Genomic DNA, 20,221 nt, shown 5'->3' with positions numbered 1-20,221 from the left:
TATTAAGGCAGGAAAACCTTACCTAATTTATCTGCACCTAGAGACCATGTTTCAAGGAGGGTTTTGAGTGCCTTCAGCTGGGAACCTCTGGGTGAACACAGGTTCAATGCATAGCAACAGATTTTTCCTTTACTATTTTAATGACTAATATGAAATTATCACAGTCTAAGTAATCAAATACATTATCTTATCTCAATTTAAAATTAATGAAAATTATATCATGTTCATCAACAAACTAGCTCTCTTTTTGCTCATGACAATATACCAGCTCAATTTTGTCTCGGAGCTGGTATTTCTTGGTCATTTAGCTTTCAGTTCATAAGACTAAGCTGCTGTCTGCTGTCTGCATAGATATTCATATTTTCTAAACTACTTTTCCTAGTATTACTTTATTCCATCAGTAATGATCATACACTGTATTGTTTTATGCTTAATATTACACTTAATCTACAAGCCTTCAGTGTGAGGCCTAGTGAAATTTGCGAGGATTATTTGAAGAATCCTAAAGAATATTTTTATCTTTGGTTACTGATATATTAATATATATTATATATTAATGACTCTGCTCTAATGTTTGAACACTTTCAAAATACTATTGGGGACTTTCAAGTCAGTTCTCTTGTTTCAATACAGCCACCATTTTTCAAAGAGGCAGGCAGATAATGAAAGAGGAAACATTTGCCTTTGCAAAACATTAAAATACTGCAAATCTGTATTAGTGTTTTGGGCTTCCTTCTCACGGGGTTTCCTCCCAGAGCCACTTGCATATTAGCAAAATCCTGGCTCTGCACAGCATCTGGTTCTTGGTCTCCCACAGCCAACACAACACTTGGGGCGGGGGGGCGTAGCTGGAAGCCTCTCGGAGTGTTCACCGATGCGCTGTTATGGATCAAAAAAGTTGGATCCCAAGACAATACAGCAGCTAGTACGACACAGTAGTAGCAGGTACCTGGGGTAGTTTTCTCTAGCTCACATTGGACAGGCCTTTATTTAGTCTTGACAGTGTTGCTCAACATATGAACCCCATTTCATGGGTATGATCACACAGCTCCCTCTTTCCTGGTTGAAGTTTATATCTAAGTTTGCACTGTTTTTCCCTTTCAATAGCCCAAAAATGAAATGGAGCGCTCCCTCCCAGAGCAGCTGGAACACATGGCTTTGCTAAGTTCTTGCTCTTCAGATCCAGCTACCTGTGTCCCCTCAGAAACTGGGGGGTAGACAGGCATTTCCAAAAAAAAAAAAAAAAAAAAAAAGAGGCTGCAACTCCTAGGGAGCAGGGACAAACATCATCACTGCAAGGGTCCTGTGAGCACCACTGGTAATGCATCATCTCTGGAGAGGCATTACACCAAATGTTGTACCAGTCATTATATATTCTTTCATCTTTGAACAAATAACCTATTGCTTCCACCATCCACTTGTACACAACAAAACGTAATGTATTTGTTTTGCTTTCAAAGCAAACATGGTAAATCAAGCAAAGGATCTACAAGACTATTTTTTTTATTAAAAAAAAAAAGCTCAACAGCAAGTTGCAGTTGTGCAACTCTCATACGCAAACCTTATTTTAGGCTTATCCCTTCAGTTGTCTTGCAACGGGAATTTCCACAATTGCTTGTTCACATGCATGTTTGCGTGGGCACATAGGTGCCAACAGATACATTGCACCACTACAGAAATTAGTGCAATTTTACCTAGAGACCTGTTTTCCTTAAAAAACTGACTGATGTAGGTGTGAAAGGCTGCCCAGAGAAGTGCAACTATTACTGGTAAAACTTAGTAGCATAGAACAGGCTGGGACATTCTCCTACTGAAGTTATTCATTTATTTAAATTTATTTATTTAAATGTGTGTTACAGGTGTTTTTCCCAAACAGGCTGTAAAAACTCTGTGGTACTCTCTCAGGATTTCTTGCCTGCTGAAAGAATACAAGTTTATATGACAACTCATTTGTACACTATCTTCATTCCTCAAAAAGACAATATGCTGCTGAACCACAATTAAAATAGTTGAAATGGCAGGTGCTACAGTTGTTCCAAATGAAAAGTTCACCATGACCTAGCAGCAGAAGAGGAACCCAAATGAGTAGTCTCTGCTTCTGTTAATCTTTGCTCTAACTGCAAGTGTAGAACATCTCAGCTACATACTTTGTTTTACATAGTTAAGATTGTATCACAAGACAAATTCTTGTGACTTTGAATAATTTCTTTTTTTGAGTGTATCATGAAGTTCACATATGCATTTAGGTTATTCTAATGCAACCTTACTATTACAGTCCTGAAGACCTCATTTAGGATAATGAAATCACTGGTACAAAAGCCTTGGTCAACCTCCACGAGTTATAGCAAGGATTACTAACAGAAAAAAAGGATTCAAGCAAGACACTGCAAACAATGTTTTATTAGTAGGGGATTTTTGGGAAAAAATGTAGGCAGTCTGAATACAAGTGTCTCTTAAAAATTGCTACAGATATTATACCCAATTGCAAGTACACGTTTTCTCCTTCTGGAATGGACAGAGTTCATTTTCACACAACATATTTTCAAGAAAAAACTCAGTATCAGATATTTTCTAACAGAAAAATTTTGTCAAAGCTGCTGAAAGGGGAAGGGAACATGAGTGAAGTATGACAAATAAATGGCATATTATTTAAACAAAAGACAGTTCTAGCATTTGTCCAAGTTGTCATATACTTTTCACCAATGCACCTAGGTCTTGAAATGCAAGAATCCTAGAATGATGTAGGTTGGAAAAGACCATTGAGTCCAATTGTTAACCTAACACTGCCAAGTCCACCACTAAACCATGTCCCCAAGCACCACATCTACACTCCTTTCAAATACCTCCAGGGATGGTGACTCAACCACTTCCCTGGGCAGCCTGTTCCAATGCTTGACAACCCTCCTGGTGAAGAAATTTTTCCTAATACCCAATCTAAACCTGACCTGGTGCAACTTGAGGCCATTTCCTCCTGTCCTATTGCTTGTTACTTGGGAGAAGAGACCAACACCCACCTGCCTACAGCCTCCTTTCAGGTAGTTACAGAGAGCGATAAGGTCTCCCCTCAGCCTCCTTTTCTTCAGGCTAAACAACCCCAGTTCCCTCAGCTGCTCCTCATAAGACTTGTGCTCTGATGAACTGCCTCAAATTCTGTACTTAAGGAAGGTTCCAACAGTACAATGAGAATATAAAAATATAAACACACAAAGAACAAAACCTTCTTCCATTTTTTTTCCTTTTCTTATAATCCAATTAACTAGAATTTCTACATGCACTGACATTCATATCCCACAGACCTTATCTTTTCCTCTTCTGTAACAATAGAACACACACAGATAAGCTGTCAGAGCATTGCGTCTCAGATCCCCATCCTGCTACAGGTAAACCATAAATTAACATTATGTGAGCAAACCAGCTGAACTTTTAGTCAAGATAAATATTTAGCAACATAGCACCAGAGCAACACTGAGACATCAGTACAAATTTTCTGTAAACTATGATACAGATTGCTGACTAGAGAGCTACAGCTCTTGAATATAAGGAGATCTACTGAACACTGAACAGTTTCTCCCACTATTTACTATTAAAAGAATCTTTGCCTTTTCATAAAAGACCAAAAAAAAAAAAAAAGAGATGGTAGATTAGAGACTAAAGTGCTGCAGCCAGATCTTTTTTACTGGTTGGTTGTCCCAATTAGTGATTTTTTTTTAATCAAATATCCCTAAAGATACAAGATTAATTCACCATAAACTATGCAAGTATTTTAACACCTAGAGTAGATAGTGCTCTTTGAATCCTGTATTTTTTCCCTCTAAACCACGTTTTGATAGCTGGATGATTTTGATACCAAGATTTTAAAAACTGCCACAGGGATATGTTAGGGTTTAAAAATATTTCTATATATAAAGACTAGGTTTCTAAAATTCTCTTCAGAATATGCTTTAAGTGATCCTATTGAAATTTTATTGTCCACTAATTCCACTTTAGCATTGAGGAGTAAATCATCCTCCCCACCATCCTTTCCCCAGGGAACTTCATGACTGTCGATCAAAGAGCTAGGATCAAATGCAAAATTATAGTGTGATAACAAAAACAAGAGGAGAAGCCTCAAACTTCCTGTAAAACAGTAAGGAAAAATGTAAACACTGAAGAAATGATTAAATAATTTCAGAATCAAGTAATGACACTGGCAAAAGAATGAGTATTCCTATGTTCTCCCAAAGCTGGACTTTTTGGTTATTGGCAGACAGCAGGATTGGTCATCCCAGTCTACATTATGAGGAGCAACTGGCAGCCCAAGGGCTTAGCTGCAGGTCAGTCATCATCACCACAGGACTGCCAGTTTCCCTCCCCTCCTTCCTTTGACTATTGCAGTCAATAACGATAGAATTTTTTGTTACACTTATTTACACCACTGAATAAATCCTTAATAATAGCCAAGACTGCAGTGCAGTAAGTACTGTATAAACATGGCAGGAAGGAGAGGAAGAAGAAACAATTGTTAAGCAGAAGCTTGGGTCCAAGTCCTGTTTTCACTGCCTATTTACGAAATGTACTTTTTTAAACTAGTATCTAAAATTTTAAAGGTAAAGTTCATCAGATATGTTACTTTGATTACTACAGCAGTGTAACTCAACAGCAAAGACAGAATTTTGAGCTTTAGATAAAGCTTACCACAATACCATACTGGAAAACTCAGCATCTAGTAAAATTATGTTACCAATTTGTTTTGAAGAACATAACATATATAGTGTAAACAGATCAGAAGACACTTGGCAAAAGTTTGATTTCCATTGATTTCCAAAGTATGTTAGCAGAAGAGTGAGTTTTGTGGGGGATTTGTTTGGGGTTTTTTTTGGGGGGAGGGTGTTTATTATTATTTGAATGTTGGTTTGGGGGTTTTTGTTTGTGTTTGTTGGTTGCTTTTTTTTTTTACATTTTCTGTAGAATTTCTTAATTTTTTTCAGCAATTCTAAAAAGTTCTTTAATATCACAAGCATGCAAAGGACACAGATGTGCCTGAAACTTGAAAATCAGTATGCGTGGGATCCCATCATGTTTTTGAAACCCTTCTGGAGTCCTTTGGGAGAAAAACATGGGGGTATGAGAACTGACATTAATAAAAGAAGCAGCACTAAAAAAATTCCAGATTTTTGGAATATAAAATCATCTAAACTTATCAACAGGAGAAGGAAGACACTTGATTTTTTTTAAACATCACAGAAAATTTTGTAAAATCTTAAGGGGTTTTTTTTATAAAGTTAGAAAACATTATACAATTGTTAACAGGGCTAGACTGGCCTAAGTATCCCAAATAAAGAATGCCTTCTAAAAATAGCGTTGAGTAAGAAAATACATATTGAATAGAGATAGTTATCAAATTTGAGAAAAGGTAGCACTAGAGCTGTTTATGCAAATGGCATTAAGTATTATCTATACAGTGCCCATACCTGTGTACAAATGCAAAGAGGAGGAAGAACACTGTCTCTCACCTAACAGCAACTATATTCATCTAATGTCCTTGGTCTGCATCATCAGTTCTCCTGGAAATGCAGGTGGGGGAAGAAAGGATTAGGAAGGCAAGAAAGAAAAAAATCAACCCCATTTGTGTATGCAGGCAAATAACAGGCAGAACACACCATCCAGATTGCAGCGACAGTGACTGGGCTCACGGCACAGTCCTCAGGACAGCATGGCTAGATCAAGTGGAAACGGCAGAAGCTTGGATAGGCAGAAAAGGAAACACCAGAACTCCTGTAACAGTACTTTCCATGATGCCTAATCAGATGCGTTGCCTTATTGTATTTATGATGGTGCTCCACTGTTGGAAAAGCATTTCTGTTCCAATTCACCATGTCCATCGCTTTCTGGGTTTTCATTAAGAGGAAAAGCAGTAACTAATAGCAGCACTGATGCAAAGGCTTTGTCACAGTGATGATCAGAGTATGTTGTTAACCTGCTAACACCTGTAAGGCATTAGCTGTTACAAAAAGCATCCATTTCAGAAAGCATTAAAAGCACAGCTCAGTAGAGAAATGGGATCACAATTTTTCTGCACTTTGGATAGTCTTCAAATTTCTCAAGGTACCATCTGAAAAACAAAGACACAAATCTGATGAATATTGAGTCTTCAAAATGCTGTCGAGGAAATTAATTGTACAATGTGTCCAATTTAATCCATATATTTTCTGGCCATAGACCAGAAAAATGCCTTTAGAACCCACTCTGGATAGAAAACTGCCATTTACCACGCTCATCCTGATGACATCACCGACTACAATGAAACAAAGTTACTGCTGCCAGCAATGGGAAATCAAACCAAAGATGTGGTGAGAGCAGCCAGGGAAGGAACAGCCTGTTGTTGCAAGGTGTATGTTGTTACACATCCTGGGCATTTGCATTTTAGAATTAGGGGAGAAAAAAAACCGAACCAAAAACATTCAAGGAGATAACATATCAAATTGTATAATGACTTCATGTGGAAGCAAGGGATACTTCACATACTGGAACAATAGTCTGGATAGACTGGATAGCTCTAGATAGAAACATCTTCAGTTCCAGTCAGGATTTGGATAATCAATCTGAATGTGACAAACACTACACTACCCTTACTGCCAATTCCCCTCAAAGACCATCACTATTTTCAAATCCAGACAATTTTAAAAGAACGCATAGCACTACCAAATATTATTTGTCTGGTTACCTTATATAACAGACACATTTACTTTCATTTTCAAATATTTATTTTTCTGCTTCTCAATTAGCTTCCTCTGGGCTCCTCAAAGGTGCAGGTGTTCACATTATCACTAGCTAACTGCAAGATCAAAGCTGGAATAAGCAGAGAACAAAACATGCAATGCATGATAACCTGCAGCTGTGGAATACCAGCATTACACTATTTACCCTTTTCAGTCATTTTCTTTAAGTTTTTCAAACTTAACAGACTACACCAAAATATTTCTTTGCTTACATGGATTTGCAATTTTTAGTTGTTCTTATTTTCTGTTCCACTCTTCCATTTTTATGCACTTTTCCTTTAGTGCAAATTAGTTCCTCTAATAACATTTAGCTTTTCATAGTGCTCTAAATCAAGAGATCTGAAAGAGTTGTATCAAGGCTCAAGATAGACAGAAACCAACCATGGAATTTGAGCCTGAAGAACATAATATACAAGGAGAGGCTGAGGAACCTGGCACTGCTTAGTCTGGCAAGGAAGAGACTAAGGGGTCCTGTCATTGCTGCTTACAGGTACTGGGAATTATTTAAGACAACGGAGCAAAACTATGAATGAAATGCAAACACTTGCAGGTGGAATGCAATGGCCCCATGCAAAAGTGCAGGCCAGAGACTGGCTGGGTAGCAGCCCTGCACAAAAGGACATGGACATCCTGATGGACAAGTTGAACATGAATCAGTAATGGATCCCTGCAATGATGAAAGCTAACTGCATACTGGTCTGCTTCAACAAGTATAGAGCCACCAAGTCAAGGGAAGTGCTTATTCTCCACTATTCAGCAGTTAAGAGCCTGCATCTGCATTACTGCCTCCAGTTTTCAGCTTCCTGTGCAACAGAGATGTCCACAAACTGGAGAAGAATCCAGCAGATGGTCATTAAGACGACTGCATAGCTGGAACATATAAGAGGAGATGTTGAGGGAACTAGGCTTGTTCAACCTGGAAACGAAGTTAAGAGGCAAATCTAATTTCAGTCGTCCACTACCTACAGCAATATTAGAGAGAAGGCACAGCCATATCGGTCCTGGCAGCGCACAGCCAGTGGACAAGTGGCAGGGGATAAAGGTTACAAAATGGAAAATTCCAACTGGACTTAAGGAAAAAAAACCCTCTTCCCCACGAGAACGAGAAAAATCCTGTTCCAGTGCTTTGCCAGAGATGTGCTGAAGCCTCCACCCTTGGAGACACTCAGAACTCGAACTTCATGAGGCCTTGGGCAACCAGGTGCAGCCTAGCAGTTAGCCCTGCTTGGAGCAGGTCACAACAGATGACTGGACAACCTTCAGATGCTCCTCCCAGCCTAAGATATTCTGCAACTCTGCTCAGTAATAGCAGGTGGTAAACCAGAGATGGTCACAGGTGAAAGGCTTGGAAGGTTCAGGTTGGATAGTAGGAAAAACTTGTTCACTTGGAGGGTAAAACAGACCTGGAATACACTACAAACAAGGTGCAGGACAACCTTCGTTTCTGGAGGTTTTCAAGACTTGCCCTGACAGACTTTGCAATGCCATTTTTTTTTTCAACCTATTGCCTACCTATATTAATTTTTATTTCCTCTTATGCCATTAAGTTTCAGCATGAGAACCAAAGCAGGAAGCTGAAAATAACCAAAATAAGATTAAGGTGTTCAAATTCTTTTAAACATGCTATTCCTTAAAGAGAATCCTTTCAAGAAACAAGTCTTCCCAAACTACAATCCTTCTGTTAGCAGGAAAGCCGCATTATGAGTACAGTACATTGTCAGACTGTGTAATTACAGAGCAGAGACTTTATTAAACATCATCTACCAGAACTGTTTTCACATTGACTATACACTTGATTATAGACAATGATACAGACTTGACTAAAAAGTGTGCCTGTTACAGAAGACTTTAGAGTGATTTTCAAAATTTTAATATTATAGAAACATTTGAGCCACAGGGGAAAGTATAGTATATGATCAATTAAAACAATTTTCTCAAACTTGTCTATAATCTTTGCAGATCCAGGATGAACTATGTTCATTTAAACGTTATTTTGACCACCTCATACATTGTGCGTGTTTATGCTCAGTACTATCCCATTGAAATTCGGCAGTGCTTAATACTACTCAGAGTATTCTCCACTGCAGTAACAGAGTCTTTCACAAGACTTGCTCTGCAACATCCCTATGGGATGAGGCATAATTTGTGAAATGGAAAGGAAGTGTGGCATAGAGACAACAGAAATTATAAGAGACAAACACTTACTGATGGTGTTGTTTTGCCCTTGAGCCCAAGATGAAAAGCGTACACAACGCAAATGCAAGGCTTTCAATGGTGCAGCAGGCAAGGGCAAACCCAAACCATTCCAGGATCTCTCCAAAAAAGTTGGCTCCACTGACATACTCAAACATTCCTCCTGAAAGCAGCACAGAGTTATTTTAAAAGCACCTAAATCAAGGATATCTCCAATGCTATCTTTTACTGTAAGTCAAGTAAGAGTTATATCACCAATGTATCTATATAATTTTTAAAGGCAGTGTTTTTCAGTTCAAGCTGTACTATGAAGAATCACTGCAGACCTCATTCTAAGACAGACCTTCTCCAGCTCCATTTTTTCTCTTTAAGTCATGAAAGAAAAGCAGATTTACCAGTATCTGAAGCAAGTTCATGACTCTGTAAATAATTACTTAACAGTGATATCGAACTGGCTCTCTGATCATAAACTAAACATTTTTTGAAATATGTAAAAATAGAAAATATTCTACCCTTTGAGTCACAGAAAACTCATGGGGCTAGTTAGCATACAATGCTTAATTTAAGTACTTCAGAAATTAAGTTAATTATGAACAATATTATTATTATGAATTAAAGTTCCAAATTTATCCTCTAGCTTAAAATATGTTGCCCTTTTGTTCCCGTCCCCCATCAGGTCTACGGCTTCAGCCCTTACACTCAGTGAAAGAAGTAATTGGCAGTCTGCATTTAGTGTGTTTTACGGCCAATTATGCATAAACAATCAGTACTCACCTGCTGGGAACTTTGTAAAATAAAAACTTTCACCCTAATTCCAAAGTTAGTGTACAAATTGATAACATCTCAGGATGTGCTTTACCAGTGGGACTAAACAAACAAGTATTTGCCAAGTGTAATAAAGGACACATTTTGACCTTGCTTTAATTACTTCACTTTTGTGACAAGAGAAGTGGAATTCTAGTACTTAAACTGGATAAGCAATATCGAAGACCAACTCCTACTGATCTTGCCACAAATAACATCTTATCTCCTTCACAACTTTTTTGTACACCTAACAAAGTACAGTATGTTCATATTAACTTTTCACATGGCACTTGGGATTTACATCTATTAAAATTATGAAGTTACCTTCGTGGAGAAAAATGACAGTCTACTGCTTAATATATATAGTTCTTCCAGTTTTACAAAAAATCTCACTAAAACCGAGAGAGAGTAATAACTAAAGGAAAAATTTAGAGAAACAGCAGAATTCAGAAGTAACTATTACTTTTCTGCTCTCATTGAATGTAATACACCTGGAAGAGTCTAATGTTTCCAAAAGTGTCAATAAACCTTAACACTTCAATAGGCTCCATAAGAACTCCTTTCATATTCTCCATTTTATTTTCCCCATGAAGGCCAGAATTTATAATGCCTATCTTCCTTTGGATTTCTGTCCTCTTTCCCCTGTATCTCCCGTACTGCAGTAGTTGATGCTCTCCGATTACCCAAGCTCCCTCCCTCTTCAGACGTGGGACAACGTAAGGTGGGCCAGCCACACACAGCGGCCAGGTACTTTCTGCCTTCCCCTCCTGTCCCCACACTAGAATAATAATTTAGGTCTTTCTCCACCCACCTGCTGATTCTCACAGAAGTTGTGAAATGCTATGTTACATTTTTACCACTTTTTAAAAATACAACCAAAGTTGGTTAAGAAATTTGAAGTCTCACATAAGCCACATGATATCATGAAACGGATCCCTTAGAATACTTGGCTTAAGAGGAAAAAAAATAAAAATGTTTCCCACACTGAAATAACTTCTTGAGGTAGACAAACTGCTATTTCCAGTTTCCTCTTATATCATAAGTGACTACCTCCCCTAAAATATACCAAGCTTTAGAAGGTCATCTTTACACAGAACCATTTTAGGTTGAAAGGGACCTCTTAGATGGAGACTCCATAACCTCTCTGAGCAACCTGTTCCAGTGTTTGACCACCCTTACAGCAACGAACGTGTTCAGATGTAATTTCATGTGTTTGAATTTTGTGCCCAGTGCCTCTGGTCCTGTCACTGGACACCACTAAATGCCTGACTTCCTCTTCTTCCTTCCCTCCCACTAAAAATTTATACACATCGATAAGATCCCTCTGAGCCTTCTCTTCTCTAGTCTGACCAGCCCCAGCTCTCTCTGCCTCTCCTCATATAAGATGTTTCTTTTGCTATATAAATTTCTGTAATGGTTTTACTTACCTCTTGGTATCTTGTAACCGGTTTCCCCTGGTTTTCTCAGATTTCTGAGAATATGATCGGAATGAATATTGATTGCCATGCCAATCAACCATCCTATAAAACCTGAAGAGAAATATTTAAAATACTATCTTTAATATACTGAGCCAAAGTGCTTGTTCAGAAAACAAACTACAGTCATATATCACATATTAGGCATATTATCTCAAGGCAGTAGTAATGTAAGTAGTATAAGCAATTCTGGTGACATCCTGCACAATCACAGTCCTACACTGAGCTCTTCAGTCAGAGCTCACAGTAATCAACAGGTCTCTAGATAGGAATAGTACTTTAAGTATAAAGTTTATTCTTATGTTGCTAGACTTATATAAGTGCATGCATGTGCATATATACAGATGTAACGTGTATTTCCCCAACTTCCACATAGAATAACAAACACTAAAATTGTAAACACTGAAAGAAACAGCCTTTCTTATTCCTGCCAGAGGGACACATCTCAGTCCCCCTCTTTTTTTTTTTTTTTTTTACTGACAATATACCAGAATTTCCACAACAGACTTCTGTGCAATAAAAAGAATAATGAAATTGTGAAGGAATTCATGTACCATTTACTTGTATCATTCAGCAAAATGGTTTAACCATTTATACCAGGCTTTCATAGAAACTGAGATTATTGTCACATTCTGAATCCGTATGTACTGTTGCCATAATTGCATAGGATAAATCACAAGGAATATAGGACTGAAATTCAGTATTTCCACCCTTCCATTTTGAGTCTTTGGCTACGTTACCCACGTTAACTTCCTATGAGGGCAGCATTCCTTGTTACTAGCAGCAGGCAAGATTTGGGTTGTGAGGGTAGATCCATTGTATTGTTTTGAATCCACCTCCAAAGTTATTGCTTTTTATTTACATTACCAAGAAAATGCCAGTGATGCGCTTCTAGAGCAAAGTCACCTCAGAGGCCAGATAAAGCTTTGCCTTTTTGGACCCATAACTCGAGTCTTTCAGACGGTTCTCTTTCAATACAGAGAAATCCAGTAGTACGACCATCTCAGCTGAGACACTACGTGGATATCCAGATGCATAAGGCCAGATGTTGCACGACTAGTATGTTGTCAGAGCATACTTTATCAAGACTTTAGCTACATTTCAAAGTGAAGCTACAGGTGTAAGTGGACCTTGCCTCTCAAACAAGTTGATAGGCAGCTTTCATCTCTCAATCCCTTGTGGGCTGCGTTTACCTAAAGGACCTAGCTGTCTGCTTCCACACGGATTAGGAGGAAATGACTTGCTCTGCAGAGAAACTGAGGTTTCTGCATGAAAGCTCTCTCCATATTTACCTATATAAATAAAAAATGTTGTTTGATTACCTTGCTACAATCTGCTTACATTACAAAACTAGTAGCAGAATTTAGTCCTGTGAACAAGCATGTTTCTTAACATTTTGTTCATACAGCACAATGCAGTAAGTTTCCATTAGCAATCAAGGTGCGCAGATGCCATATGTAAAGTGTCTTTTGTAGCAAAACTTTACGGTAATCCTTTCAACTATACATTCTATGTAATTATATCATCATGAGATAGATTAGATCAACGTAATGAGGAATTTACAGACCAATTCATATAATGACAACATTCAAGACTGCAAGGTGAATAATTCAAATGCTGTTGAATTCTACTTTTAGGTAAACAGATAATTTTAACTTTTTTCCTTCAAAACAGATCTCTATCCAGAGAATATAGAATCCTCACTGCATCCAGCAACAAAACCAGTTTGCTTATTTTAGCGTTAGTAATCATGCATCAATTTCCTAATTTCCAGAGAAGATTGAGACTACCTTGGAATACAAGGGATGGGGATGTTATTCATACAACTAAATAAGCAAGTCATTATCTCTACCCATGCAATAACTTGAAAGGAAATTTCTTAACAAGCACACAGATTAATTCTACTTAAATGTAAACAATATTTCTACTAGTTTACTTGAGTATTAGCATGAGGGAAAATCTATACTGAAAGTTAGTATCAGCTCTAGAAAGAATATGAAATTTTTAAGAGAGGAAATTAGAGACTCTGATTTCTCTGAAATGCCACTGTAATTTTGCTGTTTGCAAATTAGTATATGAACTACTAAGAACTTTTCAGATAATGCAAAGACTGGAACTTGCTTTAAGAGTGCCCAATTATTATAGAAGATCAGTTTGATTCAGTGCGTTTTTACCCTCCCTGCTTGACAACTATGACATGTCAGAAGGAAACAATCAAATCTCTCTTCATGGACAACAAGCCAATGAACATAGGCTATTTTCACAGCAGCCCTCTTCAATTTGAAGATTCGCCTTCCTCTGAAGTGCCGCATAACCACGTTCCCTGCGCCTATACTCTGTGGGCATTGTATTTCACTGTCCTCGTCCTCAGATTCTCACCACGCGGCCATGAGCCCTAGGACTGCACTCTACAAAGGCAAGAGCTGGTTACGCACCATGATCTGCATGACTTGGCTTCCACCCGTGGCAAACAGATATGTAAGCAGAAAGGGAGCTACGGCGTACTCCAGTAGATTCTCAGGACCACGGGAATGGCCATGCAACATAGATGACCTCACAAGACTATTAAACTCGAGAGGTTTTTTTCCTTCATCAGGATAAATCTGGAGATTAAGGCCTGGGTTCACACAGGGAGGACACTTGCATAAGGAAGACAGTAACTAGGTCTGTATTACCAAATGACCTAGTGCAACAGAAGAGTATGCGTGTGTTGTTGCACCAGTGCCCTCTTCACCCTCGCCCATGTAGAATCTCACGCAAAAGGACCTGCTCCTGCTCCGCCGGCTATTTCAGAGTGGCAGTACATTAACTGCTGCCTGGCTCAGCTCCCCAGTCCGGGTTTCAAGAACAGGCAGTGCAAGATGCTGCATAGAAACAGTAGGACGCCAGTTTCTACAGCTGCACTGAAAGTGCCTGGCACACACTTCAGGTGAACCAGTGCCTCATCGCAGATTGTGTGGTTAGTCTTCATAAGAAGGCACAAGATCATCCGGAGCATCCAGATGCCTACAGATATTAGGGGAGACACTGACTAATCCACATCCCTCGGTCACAAGACCCCACCCAGATACGGACAATGGCCACGCTCTCTTCGTGTCTGTTCTGTGTAGAGAGCTGAGGTGGCACGTGTGCTTGGTTGCCTGACCGCCAGATAAAGCGCCTCACACGACAGACTAGGGGCTGACGCTCTGTCACCTGCACCTTCTGAGTTATAGGTACTGCTGTGTTTCACAGAGCTGCTGCAAAGAAAAGTGTTTCGATGCACAGAAGGGTTAACCATCAACATTAGATGGAAGTAGTTGAATGGGGATTGAAAGGAGTAAGAAAAGACGTATGGCATACTGCAAAGGGTTTGATGAAGCTAAAGCAAGCAAAGGAAGGAAGGAGTTTCCAACTAGAAATGCAGACAGATTAGGAAAGAGCACAAGGCTGAAACATTCACCACTTCAGGGTACCATGGGTACTATTGGTAAGTTCACATGCTTTTTATTGGCACAACTGTGTAAGGTACAGACTGAAAGATTATCACCTTGTTCCCACATTGGCTTCCAAGCTCATGGTTTTATCAAGTGTTGTACTGCATTTGAAGTAGAACATTTCTATTTCCTCTGAGAGCAGATGAGTTCACCGCTCTGAACTAAACAACACAGTCCAGAGAAATCATGAGGGAACCACATCAAAACTGTGCTGCTGCTCCAAATCAACCACTGGTATAGATACAAGCTATTGCTTTCCCCAAATTAACTCCTAAACATCTGAAAACAATTAATCCATATACTAAGGCTCCACAGACAGAACACATCAGTTGCTTGAAACCTCCCACCATGATGGTTAATCAGCCTCACTTCTCCAAATTTCTGTCTTCATTGCAAGGTTATCTCATTTCAGCTTCCAACTACTGAACCTTGTTTGGCTGCTACTTGTAGACGCTCTCCCATTTCTCTTCCATATGTAACTTCATATAGACTGAATATCTTATTAGGACTCAGTAAATATGCTTTCTTCCTATTGTTATTTTCTAATCTTCTACTCTTTTTTTTAGTTATTTTAAACAGAGGCTTAAAGACACTGCCAGATGTTTTTTAAGAACTAGAACATAATAGTCCAGTTGTTCAGGGAGTATCCAGTGTACAATATAGCACTTCTGCATTTCAGTTAACTAAAGCTACGAGAATAAACTGCAGATATTTAGAGGTATCTAGCTGGGATGAATACCAAATAGCAATTATAAGTGTCCACTAAGTTCCAATTATGTTGCTGTGCACTACAAAAAAAAAAAGCACAAAAGATACTCTAGTTACAGGAATAAAAGAAACAAGTAGTCTTAGGTTTGGCTGTTTCATAGCCATATCAAGCTTCATCTAAAGATTTATTGTACTAACAGTCTCAAAAAAGCCAGCAAGTGACACTATTAAAATGGTTGCTATATATACCAGGATTCTTCACTTTCTTAGTTTTCAGGATAACTTTTTTAAGCAATATTTTGACTTAAAATAGTCATGAATCAACACTTTGCTTATGATTAGCAGTAATGGAAATAAATATATATAAGCATATATTCCAAACTGGTATTATTCAAAAAAAAATGCCAAACTAATTAATACAGAGAAGTATTCACAGCTGAAGGCAGATGAACCTAAATATTATCATTTATACATCTTTCAGAAATCCTTGAAATTAAAAAAAAAACCCACAAAAAACAACCCAAGGAAACCTGAGCAACAGTCTTGTTACCTTAGGGTTTTTTAACTTCTTTCAGTAAGGGGGAATTGATTTATGGCTCCTGACTCATGATTTGTTTACAGCACTGTATTGAGATATCTTTTAAGGTACTAAACTAGGACACCGGAAACAAAGTCTGTTGCATCAGAGTCTTCAACAGTTTTGATCAACACATCTTTTAATCATTTTTTTGTTGGATCCAAGTTTAAGGAGACTGGAATTTCAAAAGTACCAAGAGAATTTAAAGTATATCCAAGTGCCTAGCACCCACTGAAGTCATTCCCTTGTACCTCAGTTTCTCCATTTTTAGAGCACAAGCAGAACTGCCTCCTAATCTTGGCAAGATAAACTATTTCGATTTAAATTCTTCAATCTTATAGTCATGACAGCATTTAGCACAGTAATCCTCTATTGTTGTCCACAATAACACTGCAATAAAAATAAAACCTTTTTATTCTTGCTGTAAAATGCTTGAGAAATCTGAGAAACACTAACTAGCTCTGGCCCCAGAACAACAAGAACAGTAGTACTGGATCAGATCAAGGATCCACACAGCCCCAATATTCTGTCTTTGACTGACAAGGCAAAATACTCTGGTTTATTGTCAGATCAAAAAGATCTTTCTGTAAAGAAATGGAAAATGATATTATGTTTTTGACAGTAGGCAAAAGTAGATGCCTCCGAAACAAAAAATAGGACAAAGACAATACTTTGGCACTGAACATCTTAGCTGTTTAATCACGTGCAAGGCTTCAGGTATAAATGTAACCTCACTTCCTGATAGGAGTGAAGGACCAAAGCCCCCGCTCCTCCTTGTAGGCCACTTTTGTTCTTTGACAAAGCCCACGCCTATTACGAGGGTGGGTAGGTTGGTGCACACGTAAATATCCTAACACTAAGGACTTTTGGCATTAGAAGTAGTATCTTGGTATTTAGCAACTACCCTTACTGGATTTTTACTCCATGAATTCGTTCACTTCTGTTTAACCACATACAAACCTCTAGTACCTACAAGGTACTAAACAAGGGATTTCAGTTTAATCTACATGTTATGTGGGAAATCTGCTTTGTTCTAAACCTGTATGCTGCTGGTTCCATTTAAGGCCTCAAGTTCCTATATTGAAAAAATACACAACCCGTATTTACTTTAGTGTTAAAGAATAAAGATGACAGTCAGCTCATCTAGCATTGACATTGTGGGAAGAAGTGTTAATTCACAGCTGAAAACTAAAAAAGGTTAAAAGGCTTCCAGCTACAGCTAACAAGAGAATTAACTATGAGAAAATTTATGAAAGGGGATTGAAGATATTATAAAATTATAATAAACAATGAAAAGCTGTGAAGACAAAGGAAAACTACACCTAATGTTCTCATAACATGTTTTAACTCACCTGTAATGAAACACGGATCTTTTAACCAGCCTGAAGGGTATTTTGCATAGTTACTTAAGCTTCGGCCTTGCAAGTATCCATTGTAAACACAGAAGAGAAGCGCTAGCACAAAAGTGAAAAATGGTGTTGGTTTTCCTTCCCGGATCAGAAGAGGAAATATGAGTGCCCTACAGTGAACAAGGAAAGAAAAAATATTGCATTAACAAACAGAAAAAAGTATTTTTGATGTCCAAAACTGTAACCCATAGTCCATATTATCCTGCTTTTCAAATTCTCAGCAGAGCCTTTGATCCCAGTTCATAAGGATAGTTATGCTTGCTTTAATACCTAAATATTAATTTTGTTGCCCAATTGGAATTACAAGATTTAGTCCCCCCCTCCCCTTCTGACAGAAATTTTGAACTTTGTATCCAAGGCAATTACTTTGACCAGAGCAGTAAAGGCAACCATTACTACGCACAGCGTATTTTTGCACTCCTTTGTTCCTAAATCCTCAGTGGTATCACCAAATTTTCTGAAACAAGCCAGGTCTCACAATCCCTACACCAAATCCACCAGCACTTCTGGGGGAGGGGGAGTCAATCCCCTTGAAATTAACCTAATTAAGCTCAGTTTCCTCCTTGGAAAGTCACTTAAAAACATTAATTGCTTTGCCTTGACAGTCTTAGTCTGCCCTATGACACCTCTTAAAGACATGACAAATCCACAACTGCCATCCCATTTGGGAAAGGAATCTTGATTGCTTTTCCCAGTGGATTACCCGAGTAAACAAACAAGCTCCAAACAAGAAAATCAGGTGAATGTTTTTGTGCTCTACCTCCTGTAACTAGCCAACTCCCAATCGCTTATCAATTTAATTACAATCTATGATGATATATGAGCCTGAGCATTCTTCACATGTTTTCCAGCTACCCAAGGACTACTGCTTCAATGGGGCACTTCCAGAGAAAGCAAAGCCCATAATGGCTCTCAAGAAAGCATAACAAATTCATTAATATGGTTATTTAAAGCCTGCTACATTACAACATATAAATGGATAACAGAGGTCTCTTCCAGTCTACGTTCACCTACAGAACAGTCCCTCAGTCCAGCGATAGCAATAAGCAACTAGAAAAAAGACACCGCGGTACAGCTCAGCTTTCTGTACAAACCTTCGCCTTGCGTTTCTAGCTTTTCCCAGATACCGAGGATGAGTTAAGATCCCATGCCAAAGCTTCTCTCTTTACTCTTAAGAATGGAAAAAGAGGGAGGAAGGACACACTCCTGGGTTTGCAAAGCCAGTCAGCCACCAGGCCAATAGTACGTTGCATCCCTCTCAGCCATGAGGATGTGGAATACTTTCAGTCAAAAGCAACAGCCTCTCGTAATGAGCACTGGAAAACGTCTGCGTATCAGCCACATGCTCGGCTTAAAGTTAGCCTGACAAATTTATCTCGGCTGCATTAGTACACTGGCAAAATGACCTGTGGAGTGTTACCAGTATCTACTGTCAATGACTTGAAGGGAACAGCAGGATCTTATCTGAGCTCTAGCTAAGTTGCCTTCTCCCAGGCAGTTCAACAAAATGCCCAAATGCCATCGACTGCATTAGCAACAGGGGGCTCTCGGCCTCAGCTTTGCCAGTATTTTAATGAACCATTGAATATCCTGAGCTGGAAGGAATCCATAAGGATCATTGAGCCCAACTCCTGAAATAAGCGTTATGTTGAAAGACATAATCGGAACACAGGTACTGTTTCACAATATTAAAATTACATTATATCAGCATCCGGAGCTGAACTTCCCTTGTGGGAACACTGTGTCCTTAAGACTACCTGGTCAAGTCATTGCTTAAACAGGGGTCGTCACAAGTGCTACAGCATCCAGACGATATGGCACACTGACAGAGCACCACACGCTCCATTTTTATGCCATTTCTGAAAAGCGCCGCAGCATTCCACACCACACAGCAGCAAAACACCAAGCAAAGCAGCAAGCACTGCACCGCACCGCCACAACTACTTGCTGAGCTCATATAAAAACACAGAATATCTTAACGCAAAGAAGCAGAAAAACCCTTGATTAGTACATTAAATAATAAACACGAATCAGCAGCAGCACTGGAATCCCTGCAGTCGGAAAACAGTAGTCAGCCGTTTCTCTCAAGCCTGACCCTGAACCGCCACAGAACCGCGCTTCTCTCCTGCCACCGGCCACCCCCCTCCACCCCCCCGCCGCCTTCTGGCAACCCGGAGCGGGAGCACCCGCAGGCCGGCACCCCGCCGAGCGCTCCAGCGCCGCAGCCCCGCCGAGCGCCCGCTGACACCGCCCGCCCCCCTCCCCGACCGAAGGGCCGCACCTGTGCGCGTAGTGCACGACGAAGCAGCCCAGCAGCAGGCGGTTGGGCCAGGCGGCGGTGGCCGCCCCGCCGCAGGCGGCGAGCCCGAGCGGGACGAGGAGGGAGGGCAGCTCCTGCAGCGCCCAGGCGGGGCGGGCGGGCAGCAGCCAGCCGAAGCGCCGGGAGGAGTACCGGCCGTAGGGCATGGGGATGAAGCAGAGCAGCAGGGCGGAGGCGGCGCCCAGCGCCACCAGCCCGTAGGCGAGGAGCTCCAGCAGCCGCTGCTCCTCCGGGCCCGAGGCCCGCCGCCAGAACCCGCACGCGCCGCCGACCCCCATCCCGCGCCACAGCCACACGCGCGCGCGCCCCCGGCGCCTCCATTCATCGGCGAGCCGCCGGCACGCCCACCGCCGCAGCGGACCAATCGGTACCGGGGGCGTGGCGTGACCCGACCCGCCCCCTCCGTCCGCCGGTTGGTGGGGACGCTGCAGGCGGGACACGTGCTTGGGAACGGAAGTTCCGCCGGGGCGGCGGCGGCGCGGTGACGTGCCGCCGCCTGAA

The 20,221-nt window shown here is 40.2% G+C and overlaps 1 protein-coding gene across 1 annotated transcript; it reads right to left on the bottom strand.

Moving 5' to 3' along the window:
* Window positions 1–1,900: 1,900 nt before the first annotated feature.
* On the bottom strand, window positions 1,901–20,059 carry SRD5A1 (steroid 5 alpha-reductase 1). The gene is made up of 6 exons (XM_054817186.1): window positions 19,682–20,059; window positions 17,344–17,510; window positions 11,183–11,284; window positions 8,964–9,114; window positions 5,451–6,091; window positions 1,901–5,080 (listed from the first exon to the last, which is right to left on the bottom strand). Exons 1-5 carry the CDS (start codon window positions 19,996–19,998, stop codon window positions 6,025–6,027), a joined length of 804 nt encoding a protein of 267 aa, XP_054673161.1. The 5' UTR covers window positions 19,999–20,059; the 3' UTR covers window positions 1,901–5,080; window positions 5,451–6,024.
* Window positions 20,060–20,221: the final 162 nt, after the last annotated feature.

This window comes from Grus americana, chromosome 2, assembly GCF_028858705.1.
Source record: "Grus americana isolate bGruAme1 chromosome 2, bGruAme1.mat, whole genome shotgun sequence".
NCBI lineage: Eukaryota > Metazoa > Chordata > Aves > Gruiformes > Gruidae > Grus > Grus americana.
The sequence above is the reverse complement of the archived record's forward strand: the minus strand, read 5'-3'. Positions and strand labels throughout refer to the sequence as shown.

Excerpts from the sequence above, each read along its gene's own strand:
- SRD5A1 (XM_054817186.1), bottom strand. The coding sequence starts at position 19,998 with ATGGGGGTCGGCGGCGCGTGCGGGTTCTGGCGGCGGGCCTCGGGCCCG. Across the intron at positions 17,511-19,681 it reads GTCGTGCACTACGCGCACAG|GGCACTCATATTTCCTCTTC; the intron begins GTGCGGCCCTTC and ends TGTTCACTGTAG. Across the intron at positions 11,285-17,343 it reads AGATCCGTGTTTCATTACAG|GTTTTATAGGATGGTTGATT; the intron begins GTGAGTTAAAAC and ends ATTTCTCTTCAG.